Source organism: Alosa alosa, chromosome 3 (genome assembly GCF_017589495.1).
Source record: "Alosa alosa isolate M-15738 ecotype Scorff River chromosome 3, AALO_Geno_1.1, whole genome shotgun sequence".
Taxonomy (NCBI): Eukaryota; Metazoa; Chordata; class Actinopteri; order Clupeiformes; family Clupeidae; genus Alosa; species Alosa alosa.
Window position 1 is genome coordinate 25,525,354 of NC_063191.1, and position 12,822 is coordinate 25,538,175.

Below are 12,822 nucleotides of genomic sequence, written 5' to 3' on the forward strand. Positions count from 1 at the left end.
AACCTCGTCTACCATTGTGATCTCAAACTACGTGCCGTATATGTAATAATCCATACCAAACATCCTTAGGTAGGTGGGAAAAGGAGCAAACTCGGTGAAAGTCAAAGTTATGTTAATATTATTTAATTACATAATCTCTTTACATGTATGACAAAACGTACAGCGTTCATTATCATCATTAGTTTAAAACACACAATACTACATACAGCCTAACGTGTCAACAGCTGTCTTCAGTGCAAACAGAGCCAAACAACATCAGTGTTGGCACAATCAAAGTGACTGAAATGTACAACACAACTAGACGAGGAACTCACAAGGATCCTATAAATACGAATGTCGGTGTCTCCGCATCCGTATGCGTGTGTGTGCGTCCGCACACCCTCTAAAACCGTCCAACTCACATACATTTGTGGCACCGTTCGTCATCGAGTGTCTGTGGCTGAGGCACTGGCAGTTTGTGAGCTGAACTCTGGGGGCTGGGCGTGGTCTGTCCAGCGCGGTCGCATGAGGTCTAGTGCACTAGACGGGAGGGGAGGGGACTCCTGTCTCCAGGGTCGGTGGGGATGAGCTGTTGGTAACTGTTATACACTCTGCAGCCCACCCCACCCCCCACTCACACAGCCCTGGTCTCTGTCTCAGCAGTTCACCCCGAGCCCCGTCCAGTGGTCAGGCACCATGAGGAAGTACTTGTCCATGGCCTCACAGAAGCGGGCGCGGTACAGCTCGGGGGACACCACTGTGGGCATTTTACCTGAAAGACAAAAGTGATGTCAGCCAGATGATAAACCACAGATGGTGAACGTCACTTGTAGAAAGTAGAATATGTATGACTGTAGAACAATGGGACAACAAAAAGTAAAGGGTAGATGCAGTACCTTGGCCACCAAGGATGCCTGTGGACTTGACCACCATCTCCAGTTTCTTGTCCCAGGTGAAAGTGCGAATATAATCTGGGACATTAGTGAAAAGATGCCGACATATTAGGATTAAACAGTGAAAACACAACAGGCTTAGTTCCTCATCAAGACAGGTGGATTAAATACATATTTAAAATACTCCTATAAAAGATAAGGAGACACTGCTGTATTGGGCAGCCTATACTCCTGAAGAAATGTGTTGATGGTCTGGAGGTAAGTATGGAGTTATGCCAGTTTCTTTGAGCACAGGAACAATTAATGACAAATGTTACTGAATTAGCACCTGTCCTAACTGGCGAGGTATTGTGCCTTACCGATAATGCCCACCACCAGCTGGTCGGTGGTGTCGTCGCGACCCACCAGCAGCGAGTAGTCGATGATGAGGTGGCTGGACAGAAAGTAGGCGTCGCTGTGAATGGCGGCGCGCAGGATGGCCTTGCAGTGCGAGCGGATGTACAGCGGGTTGTCGTGTACCAGCTTGAGCAGGTTCTCGTCTAGCAGCACCTCGCAGCTCTCCTTGCCCTGCTCCGTCTTCACGTTGCGATTCCGCAGCGAGCCCTTCAGGTCGAACACCTGCGCCATCTTGCGACCATAGAACAGGTTCTCCATGACCAGCAGGTCCAGCTTCTTCTCTGTGTTGTTCTGGGAGTTCTTGTAGCCGATGCGGTACACACCCAGGATCTTGGCCAGGGCAGTGGGACGCTACAGGGTACAGGGGCAAGGAATGACAGTTAAGTGCTATACAGTACATAAAAAATATTATTAATATCATTATTATTATTATTATATGAGGATATTAATATGTGTATGTGCATTCAACTCCATAGAAATTGGCAGTAAGTTCACATTTCTCTCGCCGTAAAAGTACCAAGCACCAAATAGACCTTATATACACACTATGCTTGCTAGCAAGTACAGCTACACTGCTGATTTTATTTACATTTCCATTATAGGGCTATTTGCATAAATAAGGAACTAAGGTCATATCTATGGTTACTGAGATGTTGTAAATGCTTGCAAAACGCCCCAACCTTCTGCTGCACAGCGCCCGTGATGTAGGTGAAGTAGTGAGGAGCAAAGTCTAGGAAGGACTGCACCTCCAGCCGGGGCATCTGTTTCAGAATGAAACGGTCATCTAGAAAGAGAAAGGAGGGCAGGCGTACAAGAGAGTCATGATGGAACATCAGCACATATACCAGCAATATGGTTCTGACTTGCCACCACCAGAAGGTGACAGACAATGCAGTTGTCTATGGGAAGCACTGAGGCAGGTAGAGTATGTGTGCCAATCAGACAGACAAAGGCCAGAGGTCGCTCACCTTCGGTGGCGTAGAAGACGGCTCCAGACTTGCCGCCGCGGGCCTGCCAGTTGACGCAGTGGGACAGCGAGCGCACAAAGTCCTCCTCCGTGCTCTCCATGATCTCGTCCCGCATCTTGTGGAACTCCTCTGCGTAGTAGATCCGGCAGTAGAACTTGGCGTTGGCATCTGAGAACTCTGTTGGCCAATGGGACAAAGAGCACAGCTTACACACAACAGCACTTTCACAAGGGCGGCTGTGAACACAAGCCCAAACGTCTGTTAAGAGAAAGGGATTGATCAGGACTGTTATGCATGTGAGGGAGAGGGGTGTGTGTGTGTGTGTGTGTGTGTGTGTGTGTGTGTGTGTGTGTGTGTGTGTGTGTGCTTACGGAGCTCAATGTGAGGGTTGCCCGCTTGCTTCTTCTGTTTGTCTCCTCCATCTATCTCTTCTGTTACCACAAAGAGAGAGAGAGAGAGAGAGAGAGAGAGAGAGAGAGAGAGAAAGACAGAAAGAGAGAGACACAGAGTTAAATATTAAGGAAATGTCTTACATCATAGATATTTTGAGAACATTTGAACATTATTGACAAATGCTGTGTATTTCTAAGTTGAAAAATCAATACACATTGCATTATAAAAAGATGAAGTTCTCCAGATGAGGGCACAGAGAGGAAAGGCTCCACTGCTGCACCACTGCCTTCTACCTGCCTTCTAGATTTCGAAACCAAGTATGGCTGCCAGTATTGTTAGTTCACTCACTCAAAGGGTCTGAGTCTACAGTGATGCGTCCAATCTGAGAGGAGATGGACTCGTTGGGCTTTGCAGGGCTACTCTTGGCACGACTCTCTCCAACACTGCAGACGAAGAAAGATCAAGCATAGAAGTAGTTAAGTCTAAAAAGCAGCATGTTGACCTCAGTGGACACTTTCATGGAGACACTGTTGTGAGTTAGGAGCTCACCCTGCAGTATTTCAGCATGTCTGCATATTTTGTATGCTACGAACTCATTCACCCCATTACATAAGTAAATGTCAAGAGGACTCTTTCAATATGAACATGCCCCTCTCATAATATAATGGTAGCTATATAAACTTAAGGTTTCTAAATACAAAAGTGTACCTGCTGGTCTGCATGGCTTCCTCACTGCCTGGCTTTGCTGTGGTTTTAGCCAGCTCCTCCAGGGCCGTCTTGTACTCCTTACAACTAGGCGAGTCCAGAGAGAAGAGTAAGACAGAGACCACATGCGAGCGCTGCCCTGGTGTTACGCGACGGTCCTGGCTCAAGCTCTTCGTTGTCTAGGGTATGTTCAATTAAACTTGCGGGGACACAACAGGCCACAGCTCCCGCTGGGCCTTGCATAACGAATTGCTGCCCAAACAGTTTCTCCCCCAAAGGTTACGACAGGTGTTCAATTTACCAATTAGCCACAGGTAGTGACATCACTGAAACCCCGCCTGTAAGTCAGTGCTTGCCCTACACTGTGACCCTAACCTATCGTAACACTGGACAGCCTCGGTTAAGGAGCTCTGGGTCTGGGGGTGCGTGAAGAGGGGGTGGAAGGGTTACCTGAGGGCGAAGGCGATGATGGAGCTGGGCTCACGCTCACACACAGCGATGGGGACGCGCTCATGCTCGTACATCAGGTAGTGCTTGTCTGGGTCACTGCCAAAGCATTGGAGAGGTCAGCTCATTACAGGTTCACAGGTCATTCACAAGGTCACCACTAAGCACTTTAAAAACCTTAAACGCAGTCCAATTTGTATTATTTATAAAGAGAGCAGAATGACTGAATGACTAACAAGGAGGCTACACCGGGCACCTACTGTAACTGAAGCGTTCTGTTGGCGCAGGGTCTGCTGCAACAATTACCTTCCGCTATAATCAATAGAACTGGTTACACCAGACGTGATAGATAGCGGTGCGTACATTCGAAAAAAATAATCTTCTAAATAAATATATAAAAATAATCTTCTAAAACTAATTTTTTTTTTTTGTATTTTTTTGGGGGGGCTTTTTATGCCTTTAATTAGACAGGACAGTGGAGAATGACAGGAAGTGAGTGGGAGAGAGAGTCGGGGTGGGATCCGGAAAGGACCACGGGGCGGGAATCGAACCCGGGTCGCCGGCGTACGGTGCAGGTGCCCCAGCCAGTTGGGGCCCTAAAACTATTTTAACGCATCGCGAACGGAGCGCTTCAGTTGCGGGCCCAGTGTAGACCTGGTGTGAGAGTGACTCGTTCATGCTCACAAAGGAAAGGGGATGGGGTTGTAGCTGTTGCCAGGTAGCAGGTTGGCCAGAATGGTTTTCATGGTGGACTTCTCCTTCACTTGGCTGTCATTGGAACCCAACAGGTGTCCGTCAAACACATCTGAAAACCAAGAAGAGAATAGGCATGTGTATACAAGTCTTGATATGGTGAGCACAAACATGGCACATCATGTATGTATTATATACATGAAATTGTGTGTGTGTCTATGTGTGTGTGTGTGTGTGCGTGTGGTTACCTTCTGGGATGCTGACAGAGTCCTGGTCAGCAAAGGAGGGTCCAATGGTGGCGATCTCGGAGCCGGTGTCTCCAGGAGACGGCAGTGCCAGGGAGATGGAGCCTGAGGTCGAGGGCAATGTGCTCAGGTGACGATCCTCTGGAAGAGACAACGATAAAAACACCATCAGTCAGTCATAGGGCAATGGCCAACCAGAATACAGGTCTAGAGTGGCTCAGCCAATGCGCTCACCCTTGTCTCCATTTTGGACCATAGGGGAGGGGTTTCGGGGTGAGGACTCGTGTGCGCTCGTCTGAGGATAAAGAAACAGTAAACTGTTAACAATGGCCAAAACTGTCCACCGCTACAGCATGACCAGAAGATCCAGGTCACATACAGACATGATCAATAAGCATTCCCAACACCCTAATCAGAAGTGACTCAAAGTTAAACATTTGTTGATGTCTGCAGTTCATAATTAAAAAAAGGCTAAGAACCAACAACACCAAACACAGCACTAATGTAACAGGGAGGCTACACAGCACTAATGTAACAGGGAGGCTACACAGGACTAATGTTACAGGGTGGCTACACAGGACTAATGTAACAGGGTGGCTACACAGGACTAATGTAACAGGGTGGCTACACAGCACTGCTGTAACAGAGTGGCTACACCGGGTATGTAACTGAAGCGTTCTGCGGTACGTCTGCTCCAACAAATAGCTTCTTCCACTCAATGGATCTGGCTACACCAGACGTGATAGCGGTACATACATTCCAAAAAATCAGACGGCGCTTCATTTGCGGGCCCTAAGGCCTGTCATGTCCTGACCTTGCTGTCCTCGGTCTGCCTGTGTCTCCCTGGACTGGGTGGAACAGACAGACGTTTCCTCCCCTTCTCCTGCTGGAACAGGTCCTGCAGTCTGAAAAAGACACAACACATTACACATTACCGGCATGTCAACAGAGCCCACACACATTCAGAATCAACAGGCCCTCACACACTGACAAACACCCAACAGAGCCCACATAGATTCAGAATCAACCGGCCCTTATACTGTACACTGACAAACATATGGGGCCTCAATTCAAATGCCGGCCAAAGTGCAAAGAGTGCAAAAAAGAGTGCAAAAGGCAAAGTTCTCACGCTTGAATTACAGCTATCGTGTGGAGTACCGAGCTGATTCATCAATGTTTGTGATTACAGTGTTAAATTAGAAAACTGTTTTTGCCTAGTTATTTATTCAGCTTTAGTTAGACTTAACACTTTGTATATCACACAATATCATGCAATTTCTATGTTGTCTTTATAATATATTGTAACACACATCCTTGTCAGTGAGCAGCTGTGGGATGGTGGGACTCACCTGCCGTTCCAAGACTGCAGGGTCTCACAGAGGCTCTGCTTCTTGACCACCACGGACTCGAGCACGACCTGCAGCTGGTGAGGGGACTCCAGCGCTGTGGCCTGCAGACGGGCCTGCAGCTTCTCAATCCAGCCGCGCAGCTCTGCCTCCTCCATCTACACACACACACACACCAGTGGGACATTTAGACGCTTACAGACATATGCACTGGGCTTAAAGCAGGAGACATGTCTATGCCTTAAGTCATTTTCAACACAACAACACATTTGTATTTGTATAGACTATTCAAGGCACCCAAAGCACTTTAAACGGGGACCGGGGAACTTCACTAACCACCACCATGTGTCCCGTAACAGGAAATGATGTGTAATCTGAAGGCAACCTGAAAATACTCAGCCTGCGAGTGAACTTCACCACAGCATCTGAGAACTTTATGCCCAGTATTCATTCCGAAGGTCTTCATTTCATCAAAACACAATGCAGAGTGAACAATGTCAGCCATATTTGTTTTCACCATGCATGATTTGACGGCGTGCTGTTTGCAGGGTGTGAAGTGGATACTTGCATCTTTCTGTGCAAACAGATCTTCCATCTTCTCCTCTCGGGTCTTGCTGAAGGTGTCCGTCTTCAGGGAGGTGAGACGGTCATCTATGGCCAGATACACTTGAGATACCCTGGATGGAGAACACAAAAAGTCAAGGTCAAAACATTTCAGTTTATGCACATTTTGAAACAAAAAGTGCTTTATAATATGCTACACAAGGAAAAAAGGAATCAAAGGATTAAAGCATAGTTATTAGCTAGCAACTAAAATTACAAAAAATACAATATTAAAAGGCAGATCAAATTAAGAAAATGGATGAAGAAAAAAAGTTAATGAAACTCACAGTGGCACAAAAACACAATAGCATTAAAAACAATTAAGTACGGTAAATAAAAGGAAAATAAAGCATCACGAGTGAAGAACCACCCAAACATTTGAAATCATGTAAGAAGCTACTGGAGAGTCTCACTTCAGTAAGAAGTCCTTGAGGTCCTGTTGCATGCAATTTTTAGAGGGGCCCTGGTTCCTGATGATGATCTTTTGAGGAGGGAGGCAAATCTCCAGAAGGCGCACTGGTATGTAGCTAAGGGGAGAGAGATCAGGAAATACCCTTGGCTTCAATACAAACAGGCATGGTAAACAACATATTTGTATCCAACATGCCTTTGTCAAGTCAAGTGATTTTGATATATTAGCTCTAAAGACAAAACTAACCAATTTCACCATTTCACATTATAGGCCAAGCAAGTAAAAAGTTGTATAAAAGCTGCAGTTGTATCAGCAGCTAATGATGGCTCATAACAAGAAGACATAAGAGAGTGCATAAACAAGGCGGAGGCTTACCTGAAGGAGGCCACCATCTGGTTGTAGGAGAAGTACTGGTGGTAGTCCTTATGGATGGAGTGGCCACAGGGCTCAGCGTTGGCACGGCGCGTGTACTGGTGTCCGTAGAAACGCAGCTCCAGGTATTTTGCAAAAGACATGGACCAGGAGTCATTGGACAGGGGTACTACTGGGGTCACCTTTTAAGAGAGAAATAAAGAGAGAGAGAGAATTGAATTTTCAAAAACTCTTTATTACAATCTTAAAAATACATCAAGATCAACTTGACACTGTACTCAAAAAGTAAAAGTTAGGAAAGTTAATTAAAGTAATGTGCAATCTGTAGCTTATCATTCTCAACAATACACATCACGCTGTTGTAGCACCATTTTTCCTCTAAAACATCAAGAATCTTCATAGATTTATAAAAATGAAAATCAATCAACATATGACACCTTACAAGAATAGAAAACACCATTAGGATATCAACATCTACATTCTGCTCAACTTTCCTTTTACGACTAACATATATCGCCATCTTTGCTTGCCCAAGCAGAAAGTTTAGGAGCTGACACTTGTGTCAAACCAAAAATGAAAATCTCCGAAGAGAAACTTTCATCAAATTTAAGGAAAAGTGTCATCAATACAGCAAAAAGAGGTCTGAGCCTCTGGCAGTGCATAAAGGCATGGAATACAGTCTCCCTTACAGAACAAAAAGGGCACCCCTGATCAACCATTGGATTTAAAACAGAAATAAAAGCATTCACTGCTATTGCACCATGCAGAATACGCCATTGTAGATCGCCAGCTTTTTTAGTTAATGGTGACTTGTACAACGCTCGCCATTGTGGTTTGACATCATTTTCAACCTGCAAAACTTCACGCCAGGGTGTATCCACCCTCTTGTCCAGAGACCTTTTATTTAGGGAGAGAACACACAGTTTATACAATGATTTACTAGTTGCAGCTGTAGGACCGAGGAAAACTAAACTATCTGGGAGTAAGTAGCAACCAGTGCAACCTGTTAAATCTCGAAGTTAGAGTAAGTCTGGGAAAGGGGTCATGGCAGTCAGGACTACACTCCCCCCCCAAAATAATCTCCAAGCAATTGCATCTCCTCCCCAGTTAGGAGAGACCGCCATTTCCCAAGTAGCTGATCAACTATCCTAATGGACTTCACACCTAAGTGTTGAGCTAAAGTATGGCTATTACTGATATCAGGACCAGCAAACTCTACTAGATCCCCAAGGGTTGTAACTCCAGTACTGATAAGCTTAGAAGTAGGTACCAGGGACAAATCCTGACTCACATCAAGAACCGAACCATGAATCAGAGGCTCCTTTAACAACCACAATAATGAGCATGTCTGTCGTGGGCGTTGAATTATAAACAGAGACCAGACTTTGAACAGATTCTTATAAAATGCAGGAAGCAAATTAAGATTCATTCTATTTGGATTAAACCAGAACAAAGACCTATCTAAGCCCAACCCTTCAAAAAGTTGTAAAATATCAACAGGCTGCAGCTTTCCAGCTTGAGTCCAGTGATCCTGTGAGAAGACACTGTACAAACTGCAGACGGAAGGCATAAGCTGACAATTTAAAAACATCACCACATGTTAGGGATTTTCACTCCAACAATCTCCTTCCTCAACCTTACAAGGAAAGGTTAAATAGCCAGACTATACAGCATGCCCGACAAGGACACCTCTGTATACATTAAAAGGAGCGCACAAGTCACCATTAACCTTGAGAATACTTATTTATAATATGTCACAATACAATGCTTTGATCATTCGAATAAAATTGGGGCTGAAACCAAAGGCTGACAAAGTATTCCACAAATAATTATGCTCAACCCTATCAAATGCCTTTTCTTGGTCAATTGAAACCACACCAAAATCCAGATTGAAGTATTTGCCAATATAGAAGACATCTCTGATGAAGGAACCATTGTTGTGAATCAATCTGCCTGGCACACAGTAGGTCTGGTCAGGGTGGATTACCTGCTACAAAACCTCCCCAAGTCTATTTGCTAAAACTTTAGAAAGCAGTTTGTATTTAGAGCAGAGGACTGACACCGGCCTCCAGGACCTTATATCTGTCAGGTCTCCCTTTTTTGGCAATAAAGTGAGCACTGCTCTACGGCAGCTCAGTGGCAGCACCCCTCTGGTGATGCTGTCTCTCAGAACAGCAAGCACATCTGTGCCCAACTCTGGCCAAAAGGACTTATAAAAGTCTACTGGCAGGCCATCCACCCCAGGCGCTTTGTCACTCTCCATACTGTGGAGGGCTCTCTCCAGCTCCTCTAGGGTCAACACCCTTCCAAGGGCTGTGTTTGCCTCTTCAGATACCTTAGGTAGGTCACCAAGAAAAGCCTTGTCAGTCGCCTGATCTTGTGGATTTTCACTGTTACAAAGCTCCTTATAAAAATGTACTGCTCTATTGCGTATTTCTGGAGAATTAGAAAGGATTCTCCCATCTTCAGACCTCAAAGCATGAATGAACTTCCTCTGGCCATTCTTTACCTCCAAGTTAAAAAAGAATTTTGATGGTACATCCATCAGCTCCACACTCTGGAAGCGGGACCTGACCAGAGCTCCCTGTGCCCTCAAACCTAAAAAGTCAGCCAATGTTTTCTTTTTTGAGTTAAGAATTTCAGTGGGTGCCTGATCACCCGTTTGTTCTGCCAGAATTTGAAGTTCGATTATTTCCTCCTCTATTTTTTTCATTGAGAGTGTTATGTTCCTTGTGACATTGGCTGTATACTCCTGGCAGAGTTGTTTTATTTGTACCTTGGCACAATCCCACCATTGCTGCAAAGACTTATAACAGGATTTCGTGGTTCTAAATTCCTTCCAGAAAAAAAGGAAGACTTCTCTAAAATGGCCATCAGCCAACAAATTAGTATTAAAGTGCCAGTAGGCACTTTTTGGTTTTATAAATTCTAGAAATAAAGAACAGAAAACCAAACTATGGTCAGAAAAGCCAACTGGAATTATTGAACATTTCCTGAATAGACTACGCTGATGTTTGAAACCATAAAACCTGTCAAGTCTTGCAAGAGACAAACAATTATTATATGAGTGTGCCCAAGTATATTGCTTCTGTTCACCATGAAAGTTCCTCCAAATATCACTAAGATCATTGGACTTCATAATCTCTACAAGCCGTCTACGAGAGGGCATGTGCGGCTCAACATGATTTCTGTCAATATTTTGTGCAGTACAATTGAAATCTCCTCCAAGGATAAGAATATCCTCTGAACAGCAATTTTTTTATAACATTTCCAATAGTATTTAAAAACAGCCTTCTATCTGTTGCCAGTGTAGGAGCATAAATGCAAATAAACACAAAAAAACGATTTGCAAACTGGGCTCTGACCTTTAAAAGTCTTCCCTCTATAACTTCTTCAACATCAAAAGTGATGGGAATAAAGGACTTAGAAAACAGAACTGCAACCCCACCACTATTAGAAGTACCATGACTAAGTATGGACAGACCATCAAACTTCTGAGCCCAAGCAGCTGCATTAGATGCATCACTGCGCGTTTCTTGCATAAAGAGAATATCAAACTTATTCTGTCTGATTGTTTCAAAAACAGAGAGCCTCTTCATTTTTTCTCTTGCGCCATTTACATTTAAAGAAGCAACACGAAATTCACCCATCATTATAAAGAAAAAATAAATATGGACCTATGCAATCAGCCATCCTAGGACACAAAGTGGAAAGGGTTTTTAACATTTGTCATCTTTGGCATTCAGTAGAACATTGAGCTTTGTGAGAATCTTTTTTAGACGAAATCCCTCTTGATCAGTGATGCTATCATCACGCATAAATGCTCGTGATTTGGTCATAAACTGTTCAATGTCAGGAAAAAAATCGTCTACCCGGACCTTCCTAGAATGTTTTGTATCCTTAAGGAATTTCTTTATATCCTCCACTCTATAATTGCGAGTGCGATAGCCGCTTAGTCGCAAGCTGCAGGTTACACTAGTCAGAAAGATCACTTTCACTCTCATTATCAGTCAATTCTATATGAGCGCGTCCCCCTTTATTCTTTTTAACGCGCTTTCTTTTTCCTTTATTTGACGGTGCTTTAAAACACGTTATTGTCCTCCTCCAACACGGAGGTTTCCATGTCTTCCATAGCGACGGAAACCTCCCCATTAATGGCATCATCATTGCTCCCCTGACAGTTCTGAGAATTAGTGATGGTCTCCCCCAAAAGTGCGGAAAGATCCTCCCCATCAGCCGATCTAACATCGTGGTTTTCCCCATGCACTTGGACTGAATTTAACGTTATATCAGGAGTTTGGCTCTCCGGCCCACTAGCAGAGGCAGCAGCCTCCTCCTCATTAGTTGCACCAAAGTTAACATTAGGCTCGTTGTTGGTCTCTTTAGACGTTCCCTCTGCCACATCACCCCTAGATTCATTGCTATTTTCACTGTTTCCACTATTATTCGTGTCATTCTTTTTATCAGGACACGCGCGCACGAGATGGCCCCGATTGTCCACAACCAAAACATTTCCTAACGCTAGTTCTTGCATAAATCGCATAATTAAAGTTATCCACAGTCACATTAATTGTCAAGTCCAATTCATCATTGTTATTCTTAAGGATCATGTACACGAAACGCCTGAAGGACACTATATGTTTCAACAACAACGGGATTTACTCATAATCGAATTTTTATTTTAATTGTTGAGACCACTTTGCCATAGCGCGACAGTGTTTGTCCTAGAATCTCATCAGAAATGAATGGGGGGGACATTAGACAAAATTACTTTCTTGGAAGGCGTAGAAAGAGGGGCAACAGAGGTAAAAACGCCATCGATCACCACACCATTCTCCATCAGCTGATTGGGAACTCAATTGATTTTAAGAAAAGCACAATCGCGTTGTTCATGCAAGATGCTGATACGATATTCTCATGACCAACAATTTCTCCGGCAGCCAAAGAACAATCCTCAACACTGGCTGCCAATGCTATTTTAACAGCATGACGCCGAGTTACAATAGTTGACCAAAAATCTCTGCCATGATTCCAGCACAAGACTGGAGGCAGTCGCTTTAGGGGAAAACCCCCTGTTTATTGCCAGAAAACTAAACCAAGCAAAAATCTTTAGTACTCCAGCAGAAAATAATAGATAGAAAGAAAGGAAAAAGAAATAAAGTGAGAAATAGAGATTTAAACATAACACTCGTTCGCGGTACAGCGACCGAAACACCATCCACTCACCACTGACTCCGCCCACTCACACCAACCATGAGCACAGAGAGAGAGAGAGAGAGAGAGAGAGAGAGAGAGAGAGAGAGAGAGAGAGAGAGAGAGAGAGAGAAAAAGCAACTCCTAAGATGAGAATCTATGCTTCAAAAAGCCAGA

The 12,822-nt window shown here is 44.3% G+C and overlaps 1 protein-coding gene across 12 annotated transcripts in view; it reads right to left on the minus strand.

Annotated features, from left to right (window-relative positions):
- Window positions 1-107: 107 nt before the first annotated feature.
- The window catches only part of pikfyve (phosphoinositide kinase, FYVE finger containing), a 34,687-nt gene continuing 21,972 nt past the window's right edge, over window positions 108-12,822 (minus strand). For all 12 annotated transcript variants that reach the window (XM_048238815.1, XM_048238817.1, XM_048238823.1 and 9 more), the window contains 17 exons: window positions 7,456-7,634; window positions 7,082-7,195; window positions 6,634-6,742; window positions 6,069-6,223; window positions 5,534-5,624; window positions 4,954-5,014; window positions 4,723-4,860; window positions 4,466-4,586; window positions 3,785-3,880; window positions 3,338-3,421; window positions 2,978-3,072; window positions 2,608-2,667; window positions 2,237-2,413; window positions 1,949-2,052; window positions 1,232-1,619; window positions 876-950; window positions 108-751 (listed from right to left, as the gene is read on the minus strand). In XM_048238815.1, the coding sequence (XP_048094772.1) occupies window positions 636-751; window positions 876-950; window positions 1,232-1,619; window positions 1,949-2,052; window positions 2,237-2,413; window positions 2,608-2,667; window positions 2,978-3,072; window positions 3,338-3,421; window positions 3,785-3,880; window positions 4,466-4,586; window positions 4,723-4,860; window positions 4,954-5,014; window positions 5,534-5,624; window positions 6,069-6,223; window positions 6,634-6,742; window positions 7,082-7,195; window positions 7,456-7,634 (2,163 nt within the window). In that variant the 3' untranslated portion in view covers window positions 108-635. The remainder of the gene's footprint in view (window positions 752-875; window positions 951-1,231; window positions 1,620-1,948; window positions 2,053-2,236; window positions 2,414-2,607; window positions 2,668-2,977; window positions 3,073-3,337; window positions 3,422-3,784; window positions 3,881-4,465; window positions 4,587-4,722; window positions 4,861-4,953; window positions 5,015-5,533; window positions 5,625-6,068; window positions 6,224-6,633; window positions 6,743-7,081; window positions 7,196-7,455; window positions 7,635-12,822) is intronic.